The sequence below is a fragment of the Vipera ursinii genome (genome assembly GCF_947247035.1).
Source record: "Vipera ursinii genome assembly, chromosome: Z".
Taxonomy (NCBI): Eukaryota; Metazoa; Chordata; class Lepidosauria; order Squamata; family Viperidae; genus Vipera; species Vipera ursinii.
This window is the reverse complement of record NC_139517.1, coordinates 71,224,115-71,247,250: the sequence shown is the minus strand read 5'-3', so window position 1 is coordinate 71,247,250 and position 23,136 is coordinate 71,224,115. Positions and strand designations below refer to the sequence as shown.

Sequence of the window (23,136 nt, the reverse complement as noted above, 5' to 3'; positions counted from 1 at the left end):
TTCAATCAGATTGAGGAAGCTCTTGTCCAAATCCATGACCCAGACCTGAGGAAAGTCTTAAATCCTACAACAGCTGACCTGAGATTTGCAGATTTCTTAGTGAAGCATGTAACTGAAAACAGGGATGACGTCTTCCTGGATGGCACTGGCTGGGAAGGAGGGGATGAGTGGATTCGAGCCCAGTTTGGCTCATATCTCCATGCCCTCCTTGCTGCAACAGTAGAGCCAGGTAAGTTCTGGAATATTTAGATCTGTGAGCTTAAACAATCTTACAAAATACTTCGTAATTGTCTAGGACAGACATGTCAAACACAAGGCCCGGGGGCCAGATCCGGCCCGCGAAGTGGTTTCATGTGGCCCCCGAAGCCATCCTGGAAACAGTGAGGGAACGGCTCCCACTGCCTTGTCCCTGGCCCAGAGACCCTCCTTCTGCCAGAGACCCTCAGATCTGTCCTGCCCAGGCCCCCATAGGCACCCTTGATGCGAACGATGTACAGCTGGCCATGCCCACCCAGTAGGCCATACACACTTTAGCCACGCCCACCCAGGCCACACCCACTCGGCCCCCTGAGGGCAACCACAATGCTGATGCGGCCCTCAATGAAATTGAGTTTGACACCCCTGGTCTAGGAGGATCTAGAAAGAGAGAGCCAAAAAAATCCAGGGAGTAGGATATGACCAGCTTATATTGACTGAAAGACTTTTTCCCTGTTAAAAATTATTGATCACTAATATACCCACGACTAATTAGCCTATCATGTACCATCCCAAAAGTTGAATGTCTCCTGAATGGATTTTATATTCTGAAAGTGACTTTTTAGAAACTAAATTGTTTGTGCATAAACTATGGGTGGCATGGTGTTGTGCTACTATGAGACATAATACTTCAGTGTTCTGCACAAAGTTCATCTCAACTGCCCTTGCAATCTAATCAACCAATTTCTGCCTTTACTGGATTAATCTAGATTTAGTCATAGTTAAAACCTCTGGAGTAAACTAGCTGAAATTGATTAAATTTAACTTCATTATGACTAACCTTTCCACTGATTTCAATGCATCTGTTCTAAATGTTAAGAATAGAAATAGAAATAGAACAGAATAGAGCTGGAAGGGACCTTGGAGGTCTTCTAGTCCAGCCCCCCGCTTAAGCAGGAGAACCTATACCACAAGTGACTGTCTAGCCTCTTCTTAAAAATATCCAGTGATGAAGCACCCACGATTTCTGGAGGCAAGCTGTTCCACTAATTAGTTGTCCTCACTATCAGGAAGTTTCTCCTTAATTCTAGGTTGCTTCTCTCTTTGTTCAGTTTCTAACCATTGTTTCTTGTCCTGCCCTCTGGTGCTTTGGTGAATAACATGACCCCATCTTCTTTGTGGCAGCCCCTCAAGTACTGGAATACTGTTACTCCGCTATTTCTTCTTTTCTTTAGACTAGCCAGACCCAACTCCTGCAGCCGTTTTTTGTATGTTTTAGTCTCCACGCCTTTGATCATCTTAGTTGCTCTTCTCTGAATTTTTTCCAAACTCTCAACATCTTTTTGGGGATATGATGACCAAAATTGGCTTCAGTATTCCAGGTGTGGTCTTAACTAGAGTTTTATAAAGCAATACTAATACATTGCGTGATCTTGATTCTATGCCTCTGTTTATACAACCCAGAACTTTATTAGCTTTTTTGGTGGCTGCTGCACACTGCTGTCTCATGGTCAAGTGATCGTCCACGAGGACTCCGAGGTCCCTCTCACTGTTTTTAAGCCAGATCTCGCCCAGTCTGTACTTGTACCTTTAATTTTTCCTTTAAGTCTGAATCTAACCATTTTATTTGTAATCCTTACCACAAAGGGTCTGAAGCTTAAAGAATAGGGTTATCTTTTTATGACACAGTGTCACAGAATTCTCACTAGTAAAGATTGCTGAATTAAAATATTGTTAAAACTCTTATTAAATAGTCCTATGCTGAGAGAGATTATACTCAGAATACATGAAAATAAACTGTTTTAGTTCTTCAAGCCCAATGGAATAATTGCAAAACTCTTTTGCCTGGGTATTTATATTCCTCTGGTTAGAATAATGGGTGATTTGAATTTTGTAAAATAAAAATGATGTGTTTACTTTTTTGAGTGAAGATATGTTTATGCCTTTGCTTATTACATTCACACCAATCCCATTTCTGTTTAAATAGGGAGTCATCAACAGTAGCACTTTCAAAGAAGAAATTATTTTCCGTACCATGTATGATCTGCATAATTTAGAATTAAATAATGCATATTTTGGGGTATGCAGGAAAAATTTAGTCATAAAAAACTATCTTTTTCAAGCAGCTTTGTTCCTTCTTGACTAAATATTTCTATATCCATCAGTCTTGTAATGATTTTATGCTACCAAAGTGAAATAAAATTGTTAATATATTTAAATTCTAAATTCAACTTGGTTCTGCCACCTCATTAAAGGAAGATTACATAGAAAAAAAATCATCTGCCTTCATTCGTGTTTTATCAGCAAATCTCAGATAGTTCCTCTGTTTCAAAATTAGCCCTTTCAAAATAAACTACAGGGGGAAAATTATTTGATCCCCTGTTGATTCTGTACATTTTCCTACTGACAAAAAAATGATGAGTCTATAATTGCAGTGGTAGGGTTATTTTAACAGTGAGAGACAGAATTACAAAAAAAAATCCAGAAAAAATGTAGTTCAAAAAAGTCATAAATTGATTTGCATTTTAATGAGTGAAATAAGTATTTGATCCCCTATCAGCAAGATTTCTGACTCCCAGGTATCTTTTATATAGGTAACGAGCTGAGAATAGGAGCATTCTCTTAAAGGGAGTGCTCCTAATCTCAGCTTGTTACCTGTATAAAAGACACCTGTCCACAGAAGTAATCAATCAATCAGATTCAAAACTCTCCACCATGGCCGAGACCAAAGAGCTGTCAGGGACACGATTGTAGACCTACACAAAGCTGGAATGGGCTACAAGACTGTCGCCAAGCAGCTTGGTGAGAAGGTGATAAGAGATAAGATAACCTTTATTGTCATTTTTTTTTACTGTGGGCACAACGGCACACATCAAAAATGAAATTTATTTGCCCGCTCTCAAAGTGAAACACATACATGACACACACCTAAGCATACTATATACAGCATATGTATAGACCCACAACCCTACATTACATAACAAATAAATATTAAATACTGTCCATCTTGAATGTATAATGGAAAGAGGAACCTTGAGAGTTCACAAGGTTAATGCTGTATGGAATGAAACTGGTTGAATCTGGATGTTCTGCTACGGATACCATGAAGCCTCCTCCCAGAAGGTAAAAAGGAAAACAGGTTGTGAAGAGGACGTGTAATGTCCCAGATAATCTTATGGACCCTGCTCAAAACAACACTGTGCTATGTCCTGGATGGGAGGGAAGGAACTGCCAGTGATCTTTTCGGCCATCGTCACCACTCTCTGCACCGCCTTCCTGTCTGAAGCAGTGATGCTTCCAAACCAGACTCTGATGCTGTATGACAGGATGCTTTCGATCGTTCCCCTGTAGAAAGTGGTCAGAACAGGGGAAGGAAGATTTGTTTGTCTCATGTGACGCAGAAAATGCAGGTGCTGCTGTGCCCGCTTCACCAGTTTCTCAGTGTTGTGTGACCAAGCCAGCCTACTCGTTAGCTGCACACCCAGGAATTTGTTGCTGGTAACCGTCCCCACAGGTGAATCATTAATGCACAGAGAAGTGTGGCTGTGCCTGCCTTTTCTGAAATCGACAATGATCTCTTTGGTTTTTCCAGTATTTAAAACTAGGCTGTTTTCCTTACATCAGTTCACCAACCCCTCAACCTCCTTGCGGTAAGCTTCCACCTTGTCATCATGAATAAGGCCCACTACTGTTGTATCATTTGTGAACTTCACAATATGGATGGTGGCAAACCTAGCACAACAGTCATGGGTCAACAGGGTGATCAGCAGCAGTCTTGGGACGCAGCCCTGAGGAGAACCTATGCTCAAGAAAATGGTATTAGAGGTATTTGTTCCAACTCGCACATATTGGGGCCTATTTGTAAGAAAATCAAGAATCCAGTTCCACAAAGGAGTGTTTAAGCCTAAAAGGCCCAGTTTGTCTACTAGATGCTGGGGAATGATTGTGTTAAATGCCGAACTGAAGTCGACAAACAACAAACGCTCTTGAGTATTTCTTTCCTCTAAGTGCTTCAAGCTCAGATGGAGAACAGAAGAAATAGCATCCTCCGTAGAGCGATTTGGTCGGTAGGCAAACTGAAGCGGGTCAAATGCTGGTGGGAGGCTAGATACAATAATGTCCTTTATCAGCTTCTCAAAGCATTTCATAATGGTGGATGTCAGTGCAACCTGGAGGTAATCATTGTGGCCTATAATTGTGGACTTTTTTGGCACTGGCAAGATGATGGCCGTCTTAAAGCACGATGGGATCACTGCCTGCTGCAATGAGAGATTGAAAATATCTGTGAGAACACAAGACAGCTCACCTGCGCATTCCCTAAGGACATGTCCAGGGATGTTATCTGGGCCTGCTGCTTTCCTAATGTTAACTTTCTGCAGTGTTTTCTGGACAGTGTTTTCTCACATCGATGCTTAGCAATTGCTTGTCAGTATGAGGCACAGCTTTCCTAGCAGGAGTGCTATTTGTTGCCTCAAATCTTCCAAACAATGTATTCAGTTTGTTTAGGAAGTCTGTCATCCTTGCATCTCGATGGAGTCACCTTGTAACAAGTTGGTGCGATTGTTCGCAGATGGAAGAAACACAAAATAACACTCAATCTCTCTCAGTCTAGAGCTCCGTACAAGATCTCACCTCGTAGAGTTTCAGTGATCATGAGAATGGTGAGGAATCAGCCCAGAATTACACAGGAGGATCTTGTCAATGATCTCAAGGCAGCTGGGACCACAGTCACCAAGAAAAGACTACGCCATGAAGGATTGAAATCCTGCAGTGCCTGCAAGGTCCCTCTGCTCAAGAAAGCACATGTATAGGCCCATCTGAAGTTTGCCAATGAACATCTGAATGATTCAGAGGAGAACTTGGTGAAAGTGTCGTGGTCAGATGAGACCAAAATCAAGTTCTTTGGCATCAACTCAAATTGCCATGTTTGGAGGAGGAGGAATGCTGCCTATGACCCCAAGAACATCAGCCCCACTGTCAAATCTGGAGGTGAAAACATTATGCTTTAGGGATGTTTTATTGCTAAGGGGACAGGACAACTTCACTACATCAAAGGGATAATAGACAGGGCCATGGAGCATCAAATCTTGGGTGAGAACTTCCTTCCCTCAGCCAGGGCATTGAAAATAGGTCATAGATGGGTATTGCAGCATGACAATGACCCAAAACACAAGGCCAAGGCAACAAAGGAATGGCTCAAGAAGAAGCACATTAAGGTCGTAGAGTGGCCCAGCCAGTCTCCAGACCTTAATCCTATGGAAAATCTGTGGAGGGAGCAGAAGGGTCGAGCTGCCAAACGTCAGCCTCAAAACCTTAATGACTTGGAGAGGATCTGCAAAAGGGAGTGGGACAAAATCCCTCTTGAGATGTGTGTAAACCTGGTGGCCAGCTACAACAAATGTCTGACTTCTGTGATTGCCAACAAGGTTTTTGCCACGTAAGTCATGTTTTACGAAGGGGTCAAAATGCAAATCAATATTATAACTTTTTTGAAATGCATTTTTCTGGATTGTTTTGTTCTTATTCTGTCTCTCACTGTTAAAATAAACCTACCATTACAATTATATACTGATCATTTCTTTGTCATTGGCAAACATACAAAATCAGCAGGGGATCAAATCATTTTTTCCCCTCACTGTAATCTTTCACTGAGCAGAAGGGGTGTGTGTTTGTGTGTGTGTACTTTTTTATTTAAAAACAGAATGCAGCCAGTAGGTATGCCTATAGGATAGAAATCATTGCAATCCAGTCACTTTACTCATTTTATTTGGCAGATAGTGAGAAAATATTGTCTGACTTTGGAACAGCCTTTGTAGCAGCTTGGAAAAATACTCATAATTATAGAGTGTGGAACAGTAATAAACACCCAGCCCTCACAGAAGTAAATCCTAGGTAAGAATATATCAATTTATATGGAAAGTGAGAAAGTGAAAGTGATGGTGATAAACTTCTCATAATTTGGTACTATATTTGCTTAAAATCATTGGTGGTAAAACCTTCCTCTGTTTCTTCTGCTGAGAAAAGTTCTGCAAATATAACATGTTATTCCTGATTTGGTGGGCTTGTGTAATAAGCCAGAAAGTGTTCAACTTCCTTTGTCCTAGCCAGTTACTGAAACAGCAAAGCAACATGCAAGAAAAAATAAATTTTGATTAGTTGCTGGGGACAGGAAATACTTAATGATTCCTAAGGAGAGGAGAGAGTTTTAATGTATCCCATTTCACACATAGATAATGCTCATAGTTATAACTGAGAAAGTATATTAAATACTTTGTCAGCTTACCTTTTTTCCCCTCTCTCTCACTCTCTTTCCTATCTCACTTTTCAGTCATCCATTCCAAGGACAATATTCTGTTTCTGATGTAAAATTAAGATTATCACAGTAAGTATTGCTTATATTTTTAAATTTGTTCACAGTTAAAATGTAGTCTATTGTTCAGTTATGTTGCCTTAAAAAATGATGGCTTAAAAAGTGAAATGGATTGATCAATGCCCAATATTTTACGAAAATTTCAGAATTTTTTGAAAACTTATTCAGATACTTCTAAATAGGCATATAGAAAAAGTTTCAGAAATATTTAGAAATAAAAATAATGTTGAAATTCCTGGAAGCATTCTGATTTTGAAAAAGTACTAGATTGAGTTTCAAGCAGTTCCAAAATGGAACAAACAATGTTAGATTCAAAATATTTCAAATTCAAAATACCTTGCCATTCTAGTTATCTGCAACATAAATTAATATTTCAACTTACTTATGCTTAATTGATATTATAGGGCATTGCATGCCAAAATAATGAGACACAAGGACAGTTTTTCCTCCATACCATCACTCTGCAAAAGACAACTAATTCCCACAACACTGTCAACTACCTAGTATTACTGTTAAACTTCTTATCCTTCCTACCGTGTTTCCCCAAAAGTAAGACCCAGCCCAATAGTAAGCCCTAACCTGATTTTGGGGGGTGGGCCTAATATAAAACCTATCCCAAAACTAAGCCCTAGTTTTGGGGTGAGGTGCACCTCTAAAAATCAAGCTGGGGTAGGGGGGGTGAAACTGCCCCATGCACTGCACACTCATTTACCTTACCAGGCCTCCCACACCCTGACACCTGTCGTGCCACTGCTTGACTTTTGCGGCCTCTTGCCACCACTTGCTGCAGGACACCACATGGTGCTTCGGGCCACTTCTGCTAGTGGCAAGAAGCCACACAGCACTTCGGGCTGCTTCTACTGCTCGCGTACTTCAGGCTGCTTCTGCTGCTCGTGCAGTGCTTCAGGACACTTCTGCTGCTCGCAACAGGAGGCCATGTGGTGCTTTGGGCCATTTCCACTCCTCCTGCCGCGAGCAGCATAAAGAACCTAAAGAGCTATGTGGCCTCCTGCTGTGAGCAGCAAAAGTGGCCTGAAGCACCATGCGGCTTCTTGCCGCTAGCAGAAGCGGCCCGAAGCACCATGCAGCGTTCTGCCATGAGCAGTGGCAACAGTGCAATGTGCCCCTTGGCGTCCAGCCACAAGTGGCAGCAAGCAGCCACAGAAAAAGTCAAGCAGCAGCGTGACAGGTGTCAGGTGTGGGAGGCCTGGCTGTGGTGGTCCTAAGGTAAGACACCCTCTGAAAATAAGACCTGGTGCCTCTTTTGGAGGCAAAAAAAAATATATAAGACCAGGTCTTATTTTCAGGAAAACATGGTATTACCTATTCCTTAGCTTCTTATGGCTATAACGTGGTTGCTTGCATCTTACCATTTATATTCATTTTATTTAGTATTCTAGTATGATTTATGTTGATTACTTACCGTATTTAGTATCCTATGACCATCACTGAGTGTTGTATCTTGATTTATGATGAATGTATTTTATGATTATAATCATGATCTATCACTTGTTGCTTGTATGTACACTGAGAGCTTATGCAACAGAGACAAATTCCTTGTGTCTCCAATCATACTTGGCCAATAAAGAATTCTAATTCTAATTGATATTACTAAACATTCATTATCATCATTTTAGCCATTGTCTATCCATTGCAGGATGAAGGCCTCTTCCTCATATTTCCAACTAATACAGTCCTAAGCTTTGTTTTGCCAGTTGGACCCACAATTAATGTTATAAAACATTACATACATGAAATTAGCAGAAACCAGTAAGACAGTGTTATTCTATTTCTTAATTTAGTTCTGTTCAGAACAGTGAACGTGGTAAGAAGATTGGAAATGCCATGGTTACCACTAGTCGAAATGTTGTGCAGACAGGAAGAGCTGTTGGTAAGTGATCCTCTTACTGGGAATCAATGTGCTACAAATTCTTTTTTTTTATTAAAGAGTTTTACAAAAACAAAATTTTACAATATATCCCCAAATCCCTCCCACCCCAAACCCACCCACTTCCCCCCACCACTTCCCAGAGCTAAATACAGGATTATAGTTACAATAATCATATTCTAAATAAAAATTATGCATAATATACAATTAACCAAATTCATAATGTGCTTTAACTCCCCTTTAACATAACTACAAACATAGTACCAATAACAATATCCCACTAAAATCTACTCATAAGCTAAATGGAACTTTTTAGTCCCATATTTGTTCTGAATATAATTTATCCATCTCCTCCAAACTGAAATATATCTTTCCTGTGAATGATCTTTCAAATAAGCAGAAAACTTAGACATTTCTGCAAGATTCGAAACTTTAAACACCCATTCTTCTATAGTGGGCAAACTATCCTTCTTCCAATATTGTCCCACCAGTAACCGTGCTGCTGTTATCATGTTCAACATCAAGTTAGTTTCTTTAACATCACAATCTACAACAATACCCAATAAAAACAATTGCGGAGAAAACTTTATCTTTCTCTTAAAAATCTTTTGAATGTTCCACCAAATTTTAATCCAAAAAGCTTTTATATTTCTACAAGTTCACCACATGTGAAAATAGGTAGATTCTAAACTACCACACCTCCAACATTTAGACTGTAAATTAGGATACATGTTGGACAACTTCTTGGGATCCAGATGCCATCTATAAAACATTTTATAAAAATTTTCTCTTAAATTTTGAGCCTGAGTAAATTTAACATTTCTGACCCAAATTATCTCCCAGGTGTCCAACGAAATTGGTTCCTGAATATTTTGTGCCCACTTTATCATACAGTCTTTAACCAGTTCCGTTTCCGAATCCAATTCAATTAAAGCATTATATATCCTCTTTATATGTGCACAATTTAAATCTCTAATTTGCTTTACTAAATTTTGATCTGTAATTGTGATGCCAACCTTTTGATCTGACTTCCACCTAGCTTTCAATTGGTTATATTGAAACCAAGAGTAACTTATGTTTTCTTGTCTTAACTCCTCTAATGGTTTAAGTTGCCAATCATTCCCTTGCAATCTAAGTAGTTCCTTATAAGAAACCATATCCATACTCACTCCCATAGATACGCCCTCTATCGCATGTCCAGGAATTCCCCAAATCGGTATTTTATAATTTAACTTATAATAATACTTTTTCCAGACACGCAATAAAGCACTTCTAAGAATATGGGATTTAAAAGCCCTGTCCACCTTCTTATCGTAAAGCAAATATGCGTGCCATCCATATACCAAATCCCATCCCTCAAGCTGAAGTATTCTCTTGTTAGTTAAATTAAGCCAATCACTAACCCACGTCAAGGCAACCGCATCATAATACAATTTCAAATTCGGCTCCTTGAGTCCCCCTCTTTCCCTGGCATCTTGTAAAATCTTAAATGTGCTACAAATTCAACGACTGAACTATGCATTCCATTAGGCCATGATGAAATTAATATAAATGCAAAATATCCTTCCCTTGGCCAACTTTAAAATATTGTTTTTTTGCCTAATCACAAATTTATATTTTACCAAATATCTTTTTTGACACAGGAAATTCATGAACCATTTAGATCCCATATAACACAAAAAATCAAACAAACATTCCATACCAAATTAAAATATAAGGATAAAAGAGTATTATTTATATATATAGCAAACCTTTATTACAATGCCTTTAGGAATAACTTTTTTTTCGTAGGTCGCACAGAACATCAATCTGGCTATAGACAGAGTTGATCTATTACTGACAAGTTTAATCTTTAATCATAATTATTAAATATGTGAGCAAGGAGAATTAATTATTTACTGACCTGATAGGTGTAGCATTTGGCACTTTTAACAGAGAAGCATTATGGAGAAAATTGTTTATCCTCAATATGGGATCCAGGCTGCTTGCTGCATTGATAAAAATTCTTTGCACAAAATCCTTGCTTGAGATTGTGGTTTGAAGTCAATGAAATCATGCAAGCAATATCAGTATTTACAAAGGACAAGGCAGAGATGTATACATGCACCAGTGCCATTTAGTCTATATATTAATGATTTAACAGGACTGATGAAAAATCCAGAAGTACACATGCCTAAAGTATTGCAACACTTTGATGTAAGCTGACAATATGACTATTATCATGTTCAATTATATTATCATATTCACAAGTTGGACTATGTACAACAGAACACTTATCATTATTTGTTATTAATAAATCAAAGATTATGATTTTTTTTAGAAAATGACATTGCAGTTGTAGGTAGTTTTAAGGGACGTCTTCTCTGAGACTGGATCTTGGCTCCCTCATCATCATGAAAGAAGCTCACAAAGAGTAATGTAAATTTATTGTTAAAATTAATAAATCACTTTTATCCATATTCTTTAGCCATAATTATTAAAGTATACAAAGCCAAAGGCACTCCTATACTCCCTATATGAAATTCAAATAAATCATACAAATTATAGAGCTCTCCCTGAGAAGTATTTTGAATGTGGCTAAAAGACCGCAGTTGCTGCAGTTAGAGCCACATTGGGAATTTGTTATCTAAAATCAGGGCACACAATTAATGGAGCAAAATCAGTGCTAACAGCTGTGGTGGCACATTGGTTAAAATGCAGTATTGCAGGCTAATTCTGCCACAGTCTGGAATTTGATCTTGACAGGCTGGAGGTTGACTCAGCCTTTTATCCTTCAGAGGTTAGTGACCTAGATTGTTGGAGGCAAATTCCTGACATTTGTAAACCACTTAGAGAATGCTATATAGCACTGTGGAACAATATATAAGTTTAAGTGCTATTGCTATTGCTATGGAAACTGACGGATTTCCAAAATTGTGCCTGATAGTACAGACTGAACTTCAGCTAGAGAACTTTTCAATTCTTACCTAGTTTGAATAAGAAAGAAAACAACCAAGCTCAGAGAGCATCAAGGACCTCTAAACTGTTGAACTACATAAGTCACAAACTATATCAGGAGTTGTGGTCTTCCTGTTTCTTGTCCAGCTGTCTCTGTAAAACAAGTTAAGATTGCTGTCCAAAGAATCTTGAATATATTGTACAAGCTCAGAGAAATATAGTTACCTTCAGCTAATTAAAGACCCTCAGCTTCTATAAAGTTACCTTCCAACCTACTAAATATTTAAATATAAAATGCCCAAGCATCTTAGAGGGATATTTTTCCAGCAAGATTTGAAAAGCTGGACATGATTAAATATGAAAGGATTTTTACCAAGTGCCTTATGAGAAAGGTATTATGAAACAAAATAAGAGTTTCATAACTCATATATTATTTGAATGCCAGTTGTATAATAAAGAGTTCAATATCTCTGACTTTATTATACAATAAAATAATTATCCAGATCAATATCTTGGGTAATGTATTTTAAAAATGACATTGGAATTCATATATTAAAACAATGTATTTCATGCATAGTAGGAACCCAGATACTATATATAATATGGTTCTTTATCCAACCACAACAGTACAAATGAGAACTGCATATGAAGATGTGATTGTGGTAAATTGTAAAGGTGACGCAGAAATATGATTTATATTTCCTTTTAATTCTGCCTTGTATTTGTTTATTCATTCATTCATTGCCTACATTTATATTTACCACTCAAATAAGTGATGCTGAATGCATACACAGTACGTACAAAAACAAAACAATAAACATGTAACAATCATTAAAAGTATTGAAACAATAAATATCACCTTTTTAAAATCCCATAATCTGTGCGCTTAGTTTCCCTAACAATACTGCTACCAGGCAGACTCCACATCCGTGTCACTGGCTCCCCAGATCAAATGGCAAATCTATGCTTTCAGTCCTTCGGAAGGTCATCAAAGTTAGGTCCAGTATGATATCTGGGGGATTAATGTTATAGAGTAGGAGTCCCCAATCCGTGGCCATGACCCACTACTGGTCCTTGTGCCATTCAGAATTGGGCCTCGGAAGTGGTAGGTGGGCTTGCCCTCCGTTCGTGCAAGCGGAGCTGTGTGTGTGCACTTACCCACCTCTCGCGCAGGATCATCCACAAAGCCAGAAAGATTGGGGAACTCAGTTATAGAGGGTGGGCATTATGACAGAAAAAGTTGTTGTCCCGGTTCCCCATCAGATACTGTTCCTTGATGGACAAGATCTGTGACATCTCTTTCCTGCCAGACTTGATGGGATAGGTTGATGTGATTGAGGAGAGGCGGTCCCTCAAATAACCCAGCTGCATGCCATGCTTACTTTTATTTGGTTACCTGTTACCTTATTGTTCTATATTTTATATTCTGATATGGCCTAATTGTTACAGTAATGAATGAAATATTATTCGGGCGGAAGTGCTTCTGACATATTCTTAATAATAAGTTGGAAGGGACCTTGGAGGTCATCCAATCCAACCCCCTGCTCAGGCAGGAAACCCTATACCATTTCAGGCAAATGGCTGTCCAGTCTCTTCTTAAAAACCTCCAGTGTTAGAGCATTCACCACTTCTGGAGGCAGGTTGTTCCACTGGTTAATTGTTCTAACTGTCAGGAAGTTTCTCCTTAGTTCTAGGTTGCTTCTGTCCTTGACTAGTTTCCATCCATTGCTTCTTGTCCTGCTTTCAGGTGCTTTGGAGAATAGCTTGGCTCCATCTTATTTTATTTAATTCCCTCTCCCCCCCCCCCCATCCTATTTTGTTTCATAATACAGGTCAATCAGTTGGAGGAGCACTCACCAGTGCAAAAACAGCAGTGTCTTCATGGCTTTCTACTTTCACCCAATCGTCTCAAAGCCTTGGGGAATAATTCTTCTGGCTAAATTCTTGCATCTTTTAAGAAACCAAAAGGCTTTGCTATAAAATCATAGGCACCTGAATTCAAGCTGCATGAAGATGAATGGTCTTCGAGCTGCACCACAGGATATAATTTAGCAACTGCTTTAATACTTCTTTGTTTTATGTTTGAACCTTATTGCAGGTTTATTTTCCAATGTAAGCTGTATTTTGGAGGATGGTGATCTATGTCAATTTAGCTGTATTTTAAGTTAAATTGTTTAGCATTGTTTTTAAGTTAAATTATATTTTAGTATGGAGCATAATAGTGTATATGGAGGTAATATTTTAACATTTAATACATAAAAATATATTCACATTTGTATTTGTAAATATCTGTTCTGTTCTGCAAGTCCAATGTGCAGAATTGTTTGTTTCAATAGAATATATTTTCACAAATGTGTTACGAATGGAAGTAATTGTAAGTGGGGTAACATAAAATTAATGAGATTTAAATTAGCAGACTTTAAATAGTCTTTAAAAAGACTAAGACAACATTTTAAAATTTTACACCATGTCATCATTTAGGTGACAACTATTGCAGGAGTTAACTTTTCACACTGTATAGGTCTAACTACTGTCTTTTGTTAATGGGAATGTAGTGCAATTTCATGTTCTTTTGTTATATTTAAATGTCTCAGTATCTAAATACTTTTAACAAATTATCTACCTCTCCTCAATTAGGCTCTTTTTTTTCCACAGCTGCTATAACATTTTCTAGTCAGTGTGTGTTAGCAAGTAATTTTTGCTCCATCTACCCACCTATACAGTATGTTGAACCTCGTTCATTTTTAAAGAAAAAAGTGATTTCACTGATGCCTATGAAAACATAAGACGGCCCAGTTTAAAACAAAGATTTAACCAAATGTTTATTTTTGAACCATTTTTATTTTGAAATAATCCCATGGTCACAACTGCTGATTTTCCTTTTCAGAGTTGATGTAATGGTAGGAGGAATACATAGTTAACACAAATTATGACACAGATTATCAGATTTCTAGACAACTGAATATTAATATTAGTTGTACATTATTTCTTTCTTGACTGCATTTGGTCTTCCTTACCATAATGAGATTCTTGTATTCTGAATTTAAGGGAAAAATATGATTGTATCTTTCTAAATAAATTTATTTCAAATATATTCTAGTTACAGTTAATTTCCACAACTTCCCTATAAAGCAGGGATGAAAATGCATTATCAAATTTGTACTAGCAATATTCCTATCTATTTATTGTGCTGTGTCACAGTTCTGAAATTAGATTTTTAATTTATGCAATTGCTTTAATGATTGGCTACGTTATCTGTGATAAATGGAAATTTTGATTAAAGCTCCACCTTGAAAGCTTGTACTATAATATTTTTCTTATAATATATATTAGTTTATAGCTACTGTAAATAACCACTGTTCCAAATCAACTTTATGAAAACTAGTAGCCAGTTTTGGTATCCCAAATATCCATGTGCTCTTACAAAAATTAAATAGAATATATAGGTATATTGCTGCATAATGTGGTAAATGTTTAGAAAGGACAGCTAGTTCCATTGGAAAGAAGCTTTGCTGTTTCCAAACATTTTGATAACTGAAATGTAACCAATATTGTGATTTCTCAAATATCAGTATTCTTAATAGTGCATTACTAGACTAAGCTCTTAAAGTGTGACTCAGTTCTGCAAGTATAATTGTGAACAGGGCTTACAAAGAAGCACTTTAACTCAAGACCCTGTTGTAAAGCTATCAACTCTGAACTGAATTTTCAGATAGCTAGACATGCTGTGCTACTGACTAGACTTTAAGCACAAGGAGAGTTCTTGTTCTAATCATAAATAATTTTGAACAGAAAAGTGGAATACAAATCAAATACACTGTAAAGTAGTTGCTTTTGAATTTTATGTTCTACCATAACTTTGTTTTGATTTCCTCATGGGAGTTGTTTGATTATACACACTTTTTACATGGAAAGATTATAGCCTTTTGAAACAAGATAGTTAAAACTGGCAGTCCCATCCAAGTATTTATAATATATGCCATTCTAAAAGTTATTTCACATAACTGAGAATTTAAGAAATATTTAATCATATCAGTAAAGCTAAAAGAAGTCATCATGTATCAATTTCTGATCCTTTATGCATAAATCATTGGTAATAATGAACTATTTTAGGTTCTGTAGAAGTAACCTCTGAACAAGTTGGGATAAAAACACCGGGTTGCATAATTTTGTGGAAAAGTTTAAGATAGCCCAAGATCTTTCCAACGTATCTTTTTTAATGATGGCACTTCTATTTCAAATCACATTGCTTCAGTAAGATATAAAAATGCAATTCAAATTTAATATGAACAATGTAACTGTGTTCCAGCCAATAACAACTTCTGTTCTGGAGTTTGAGCCTTGGGTACAATTCTTTAATCTCCATCAGTAGGAATTGTAAATTAAAAACTAGGTTAAGAAAACATGAGGATTTTAGTTTAGTGTATGTGCTTCTTACACAGTGTCAACTTATTTATCTAGTATATTCCTGTGGCATTCATTGATAAGAACCACAAAAATGAAGTTTATTCTTCCAATTCCATTTTTAATTTCTTATTTTGATGTTTTTACTATTATGCATTGATCTTACAAGTATAGCCTAATTTAGCTTTCAGTGAGTTTATACCACATGGATCTTACTTTGTTGTGACACAGAATGTATCTGTGACTCAAATATATAATACTTACATGTAAGTACAATGAGATACACTTATGCTTTATTCTACAGATAGGGAAAAATGAAAATGAAACTGTCATTGTCATGTAAAAGCAGTAACTGTGCAATCGATACGCTGTGAAATCTTCAATTTCTGAATATAGTATATGCATCCAGTCTTACTGTGAGCAAATAATCAGGAACATGATGATGAAAGTATTTAATGGATATTGCGAACATCATGCTGATACACCTGCACAAAAAGGTTAGGATCAGATTTATGGTCTCTTGCTATTTTGAAGTATTTTTGTTTTATGCACTGGGACTTTCTATTGTGAAATTATATATTTGTATCATATATAACAGATAACTATTCTTGTTTTTAAAACATTTTTCAAGCATTTAGAAATGTATATCTCATTACAAAATGAAATAAACCTCTCATCTAATTTATAAGTCATTAGAATCACAAAACTAACTTCTGGACATACAAAGTTGTTCAATCATGAGTTAACTGAAGTGAAACATAACAGTAAAAATTAGTTGAAAGCAACCCATTATCAGTTCTGAAAGAATAAAGTGTGTATTAGATGAACAAATAATATTCTTGTGTTTTGAGAAAGACTATTAATGTATCTATATATTTTATCCTAACAAAATATTCTTTTTAAGGTATCTGAAGACATGTTATTTGGATAAAATGCTGTAACTAAATATAACAAATAGATTTCAATACAGGTCTATGGCTATTTTTGCTACATAGAAACATTGGGTAGATTTCACATGAGGAATTATTAACAGTGCTAAAAGCTTCTGAAATGATAAAGTTTAAGATCTGTGTTATGAAGATAACAAAAATTAGAAAAAATGAACAACTAAAAATGCTTTATACTTTACCATCTCTAATGCTCTACTGTAGATATAAATTTTAATATCCAAAAAATCTTTTTCTATTGAACATGTATAATGTAGCTACTGGAAAACGCTGCTTGCCTGTGGAATGAGGATTGAAAAACACCAAGCCCACTTAGTATTTTATATCTTATCCTGTAGGCAATTCAGAAGATACCTGTTTTATCTCTTATCTTGCTATTATCTTGGTAGCCCACTCTACTATAGCCTGAATTACCACTTAAGTGACCATGGTTTCAAAGTTTTCTTATTCAGTACATACTTGTTATAGAGCAGTTTCAGTGAATTTTTTTTTAAAAAAACCTTACTTTTCCATTTTGCAGTACAAATGACCAGAATCTTATGATAATTTCCATAAAAATAGCCATCCTAATTGTATATAAACACTTTACAAGTTTATGAAGACAAATGTTAGGTTCTAAAGCACAGGTAAGACTAAGGAATGCAAAATAGATTGGCCTAATGATATACAGGCAGAACTGCTTTGGAGAGGTTTTTTTTTTAAATGGATGTACCTGTTTTGAGTTTACATACTATACTGATAACTTTGTTTTGCTCAAAATGGTGTGACACTCAAGTTTATTTACCACGGTCGGATAGACTCAGGTTTGCACAAAAGATAACTTATCTGCATGCAACCAGATCTTGTCTAAAAGTTTTTCAAACTTTTTTTGGACTGAGGAATATGGTGGTTTTTAAAAAACACCACCACCATAATCTCTGATCAAGAACCAAAGCTCTAATGAAAGAAAATCAGCAGCATCCTCGTCACAGTGGTCTTACAAAATCCTATGAAGTTGTCATAGAGGCCTATGCTGCTTCATAAAACTTTCTGAAAGCCTTGCTCAAATATATGGTTACTGACCTATCTTGTTCAAGAATCTATTCTGATTTTTTAGTGGAAAAAAGTGTTAATTTTAACAGCAAAAATGAAGCGTGGCTTAAGCTATTTTGAAAAGTTTAAATAAATTATATAATGCCCTCTCGTGAATTTATGATATTAGCAGAATCTCAACGCCTCCCTTTCCAAAATGTTACTATTTAAACTTGTTCAGGGCCAAAATCAAAACCAAAAGCAGCCCAAATTAAAGAACAAAAGGATCAGCAGCATGTAACACTTCTTAAAGAGAACTATTATAATCAAACATTAGCATGTTCAAGTATAAGATTCCTACTTTATACACAAGTTTCTGTGGCCATGTTGTAACTTCTCCCATTCCTCTTTTTAATCTAAATCTTAAGTTGGTTTGGTTTTATTTTTATTTTCCAAACGGCAAACTTCAGTTTTGTTTGGCAGATTCACAAACTGATATCTATTCAATGTTCATGAAAAAGTATGCTATTAATTAATTAGTGGTATTTTTAATGACAAGACTCTGAAGGTTTTGCTATAGCATTCTATCCTAACCAAAATGGATAATTTCAAAAATAAAAGTTTTTAATAAGCTGCTGAAGAATAAGTAATTGACTCCGACAAGGGGGCAATAAGAAAGATTAGTTCTAACTGCTTCTTATTCCATTCTCAAAATTGGCTGATACATTAATGAAACTTTTATAATTTGGGCTGAATGTCAGTTTCCTAATTTGCAGAGACTATTTTATCACAAAGCAATATAAAATCTATTCCAAACATTAAAGAAAATATAGTTATTAATTAAGAAGAAAGCAAAAAGCTGGTGTAAGAAATCCCAGGGCACAAAAATAAATGGCTGGAGCCAAATAGAAAAATTCAGTATACTGCTTTACTGTAATTATATTAGTGTGATTTTATGTAATATTAGTAAGATTTTGAATACTGTCTGTGAAGAAGGCCTATGAGTTAAAAGCCTGCATAGTCTTTAACATATAGGGCTTTTACCACATTTTATTTTTCTTCTGTCTTCAAACATTTTTTGACCTCTAAACAGAAATAATCATTTCATATTTTTTTCAGATTTTTCTGAACATCTCAATCTACTATTGTATTAACATTTTAAACAGCAATTTTAAAAACCGTTGTTTCAATCATACTTCCAACTCCAGATAAATACACAGACTGATGGGAGGGGGGGAAGAACAATGATTCATTTTTAATAAATTAATATTCAAAATACAGTGCCAGAACATGATGCAGTTGAACATGCTATTATGATCCATCATGAAGTATCTGGGCTACTGTGAGATTGGTGGTGTCTTACTACTGCTAGTGGTTCCTGGGATTAATGCCAGAGCAGCATCAGACAACCTTCAGCACAAAGTATTCCTGAATAAAATTTATCTCCCCCCGCCCCACAGGAGAAAACAAGAGACAAACAATGTAAGGATATTTTTACAAAGACTTGTTACAGTAATGTTAAATTAACAAAAATAAAGACATGGTTAATTCACACTATACTTTTGTTTATACTGGGGTAGGGGAAAATAAGCAGCAGGAACTAATATTCATAAGCCAATGTTTCAGAAATACAGAACATGGAGCTATTTACTGATCAAAAGCTCCACACAGACCCGCACTAGGAAGGGCTAGCAATTCTTACTGCAAGCCCAGCAATGTCAGTTCACACCTGGTAAACTACCAGCTGCTCGGAAGACCTGTATTCTAAATAAACAGGTATAAGTTAGTGAAAATACATGCACCTAGTCATCATCATCATCATCTTCATTATCATAATATAGCTCGACTGAACCTGCAGTCATTTTGCCCTGCATATCACCATAAAATGGAAGATCTACCCTTCCTACCACAGGTAGATCCATGGGATTTTATTCTTTTACATGGTATTATTACAACAATACAACTGTGTGTATTGTGTGCAGCACGTTTCATTCAGCTACACAATCTATATAACTAGCACATACAGATATTTCCAGAACTTATTTAAATATAACTGGAAGGTATTTTGAGCAATTAATATAACATTCTAGAAATAGAAGCTGCTTTGTGAAAAATTCCAGAACTCAATGTTTTCACAGGACTAAAAATTTAGACAAGCAGAGGCTTTAAGCTTGAAATATAGATACATATAGATAATACATATAATCATATGACATATATGATCATATGATGTATATAATCATATATACACACATATACACACACAGGCTGTGTTGTGTGTGAGATTCCATCAACTATCAGAGGGACTGAGATTATGGAAGCATATCTAGTAAGAATTTTTACTGATTTACACTCAATGGCCACAAAAAAATTAGGGCATACATACAAGACAACATTTCTTTTTGCAGCTCTAGTCTTTCAAATACAATGTTCATAATTAGTTACAGGCATGCAGTCTCTGAATAAGGGAGTTATACAGGTGGCAGTGGAACATCCTCCTCAATTTCAAACTCATCATCTGTATAAGGAAAAACTAGGTATGATGGAGGTTTCCATGTGGATTCTTCAAGACAAGATGGATACAGTTTTCCCACAGTGCATTGGAATTCTTTTCCCAAATCCCAGAGTACCCGCTCAGATATATCCTGTCGCAAGAACCAACGATCAAGTTCCATGTCATATTCGTATGTAGCATACTTGGCTCTTTCATGCATATGTGTTTCTCGTACGAAGATACACATTGAGTTAGAAATCACAACAGCTCTGACACAGGGATCAGAATATCGCTTGGCAGGAATTTTGGCTGCCATTTGCCACTCCTTTTTATTCACATCATAAACTTCCACTGCTAGGGAAGGTCCAGTTATAGTCCGAGGACGTAATCCTATACCAAGATTGCCACCAACATGCAAGCCTCCAATATAAAATATTTTATCCCCAAAAGCAGCAGCTGAAGCGAAGCATCTATTAGTTTGTCTTGTAGCCATTTCAACCCAAGCATCTGATCTGGGGAAGTAACAGTACATCAAGTTGTGTGCCATTACATAAATGCAGTTATGAACAGCAACGGCTGTACTCCACTGCCAAGCACAGGGCAGAGGGCTTACCATGGTCCATTCATCTTTCTCAGTATCATATCTTTCCATAGTTCGTCTGTCGAGTTCTCCACCAACACTGTCTCCACCAATTGCATAGATAAGGCCTTCACAGAAAACAAGAGATGGCTTTATACGAACAAATAGCATTGGACTCTTTGGAAACCATGTATTTTGCTGGGCATCAAACCAGTAAAAACAATTCACAGTACGGAAGGGAAATTGAAATTTGCTAGTTTTACCGTAGTTGATTTTTGTACTTTTCAGGGGGATTTGCCCACCTGCTATATAAATATCATTATCAGGAGTTACAAGTGTCCCAACTTTATGGAGATCAGCAGGAGGACTGCAGAGTTTATAAACCTTTTCAGCCTGTGGGCTGTAAGATACTGAAGAGTAATTACCAGGACTTTCAGCAGCAGCTTCAATGAAGATCATCATCTCCTCTTTAGTCATTCCAAGTCTTGGTTTAAAAAACTTCGGCATAGATTTATATAACCCTTGGACCACTACTGATTTATCATTTGGTGGTAAGCCTTGAAACCAGGCTCGTTGTGTAACTTCAGAAAGTGCATCAATTCTTATTTGGCTAAGAACTGATGACAAATACTGTGATCGAGATTCTGTATTATACTCCAGCCACAACATAGCAGCTTCACGAACGGTCTCTTCTTTTTCCACATTTAAATTGTCACTGCTCAAAATATCTATCAATAGATCATGTGAGAGCTGCATAAAAGCCTCTTGGTGGTATACAACTGTAAACTTGTGTTCTACCATTCTTTTAGCACTCTGTTTTAACTCCTCACAGCTAAAAAGATCAGCAAAACTCAAAAGCCGCACACAGTTTTCAGCATTAATTTTTTTAATTAAATATTCCCTACACTGTTGTAACACGTCATCGACCTGCAATTAAAAAAAATATATGAGAAGTGATCAAAACATTGTTATCATCTTCATACTTGTGATTAATGATGAAAAAATGGAATGTAATAATCTTAATTTCTATCCTCTGTCATAAATACCAAAATATTGGATATCATATATTAATCTAGGACTGTGTACTGCTAGCAGATTCTGGAAAGAAGAGAAACTATCAAAATTTCCTTCTGAGACCAAATTGATTATTGGGAAGTAATAATACTGTGCAAAGTGCACATAAAAGGAACTTCATAAAGTATATTGTGAAATACAAAGCAAGCACATTTCTTGAAATGTTATGGATTTGTGCTCATGTCTATACACTGATTTACTTCCAGTCCCAGTGCACAACCAAAAAAAACCTTCAAAGAAGCTATGTTGAGATTGCTGAAGAACACGGTTGCTTTTACATTTCTGAGGTGTGCATTCTAAAGTTTGACTTGACTTCAGTGAATGCCTTCCACTGCTCTAGTGACTGTGCAACTTCTGCTCTTGATCTGCATACGTGTACGTGCATGTTCACTTTGCTTTGATGGGAAAACAAGCCTGGAAAACCACACAGCTGCTTTAATGCTACAAAACAAAAGAATCTCATACACATTTCTGCACATTCTAAGTCTCTTTCCAAGAGGTGAACCTTAAAGAGTTCTTATCTTTACTCAAACTTTCCCAAATAATACAAGAATGTCTATTCGTTTATGAATTTTTAGCTGGTCACAATGAATTTTGGTACCAACAAATGGTATTTTCCACTATGCATTTTTATTACTGAAAAGACTGTTAACCTCTCAGTAAGCAATATTTTTTTTCTATTATCTCTGTATTAAGGGGAGATGTCATGACATTTACTGTGAGTCATAGGCATCTAAATCTGCACAATAATTACTTGTTTCAACAGAAGAGTAGTAGTTGGAATTTCAAGAATTTGTTTCCATTTTTTCCTATTGATCTTGCAGGTTACTTTACACTATTCAATTTTATGAAAGATATAACTTGGAAAACATGTCTTAGAAAACTTAGTAAAAAACAATCTTACCTGTAGGAAACAAGCTGTTTCATAAAGCTGTTCAACAGTTGTGTCATTTATTGCCAAATTACCCGTATAAGCATAAGTTATTATGATCTGAAAAGTGGCTGCATCCACATTCCTCAGATGAATATGTGTTTGCTTGCTTTCACTCAACCCACTCATAAACATTGCCCTGAATGATAAAAAAAAATGTAGTCATCTCTAGTTCCTATCTAATTGCTCTGGTATTCTAAAAATTGTTTGTAGATAGCATTCAATATAATGAATATCTTGTAAAATTATTGATTCAAAATGTGTATGTTCCAAGTTGTATTGTCTCATAATTTCACTGAAAATCA

General features: G+C 36.3%; 2 protein-coding genes across 11 annotated transcripts in view; one reads left to right on the top strand and one right to left on the bottom strand.

Annotated features, from left to right (window-relative positions):
* AVL9 (AVL9 cell migration associated) overlaps positions 1–18,604 on the top strand; it is a 56,939-nt gene extending 38,335 nt beyond the window's left edge. For all 3 annotated transcript variants that reach the window (XM_083377866.1, XM_083377864.1, XM_083377865.1), the window contains 5 exons: positions 10–229; positions 5,970–6,087; positions 6,524–6,577; positions 8,368–8,456; positions 13,223–18,604. In XM_083377866.1, the coding sequence (XP_083233992.1) occupies positions 10–229; positions 5,970–6,087; positions 6,524–6,577; positions 8,368–8,456; positions 13,223–13,317 (576 nt within the window). In that variant the 3' untranslated portion in view covers positions 13,318–18,604. The remainder of the gene's footprint in view (positions 1–9; positions 230–5,969; positions 6,088–6,523; positions 6,578–8,367; positions 8,457–13,222) is intronic.
* Positions 18,605–18,974: 370 nt separating this feature from the next.
* The window catches only part of KBTBD2 (kelch repeat and BTB domain containing 2), a 31,955-nt gene continuing 27,793 nt past the window's right edge, over positions 18,975–23,136 (bottom strand). For 7 of the 8 annotated variants that reach the window (XM_083377870.1, XM_083377873.1, XM_083377868.1 and 4 more), the window contains 2 exons: positions 22,805–22,970; positions 18,975–21,753 (listed from right to left, as the gene is read on the bottom strand). In XM_083377870.1, coding sequence (XP_083233996.1) covers positions 20,224–21,753; positions 22,805–22,970 — 1,696 coding nt within the window. In that variant the 3' untranslated portion in view covers positions 18,975–20,223. The remainder of the gene's footprint in view (positions 21,754–22,804; positions 22,971–23,136) is intronic. The other variant, XM_083377875.1, reaches the window with a different exon arrangement.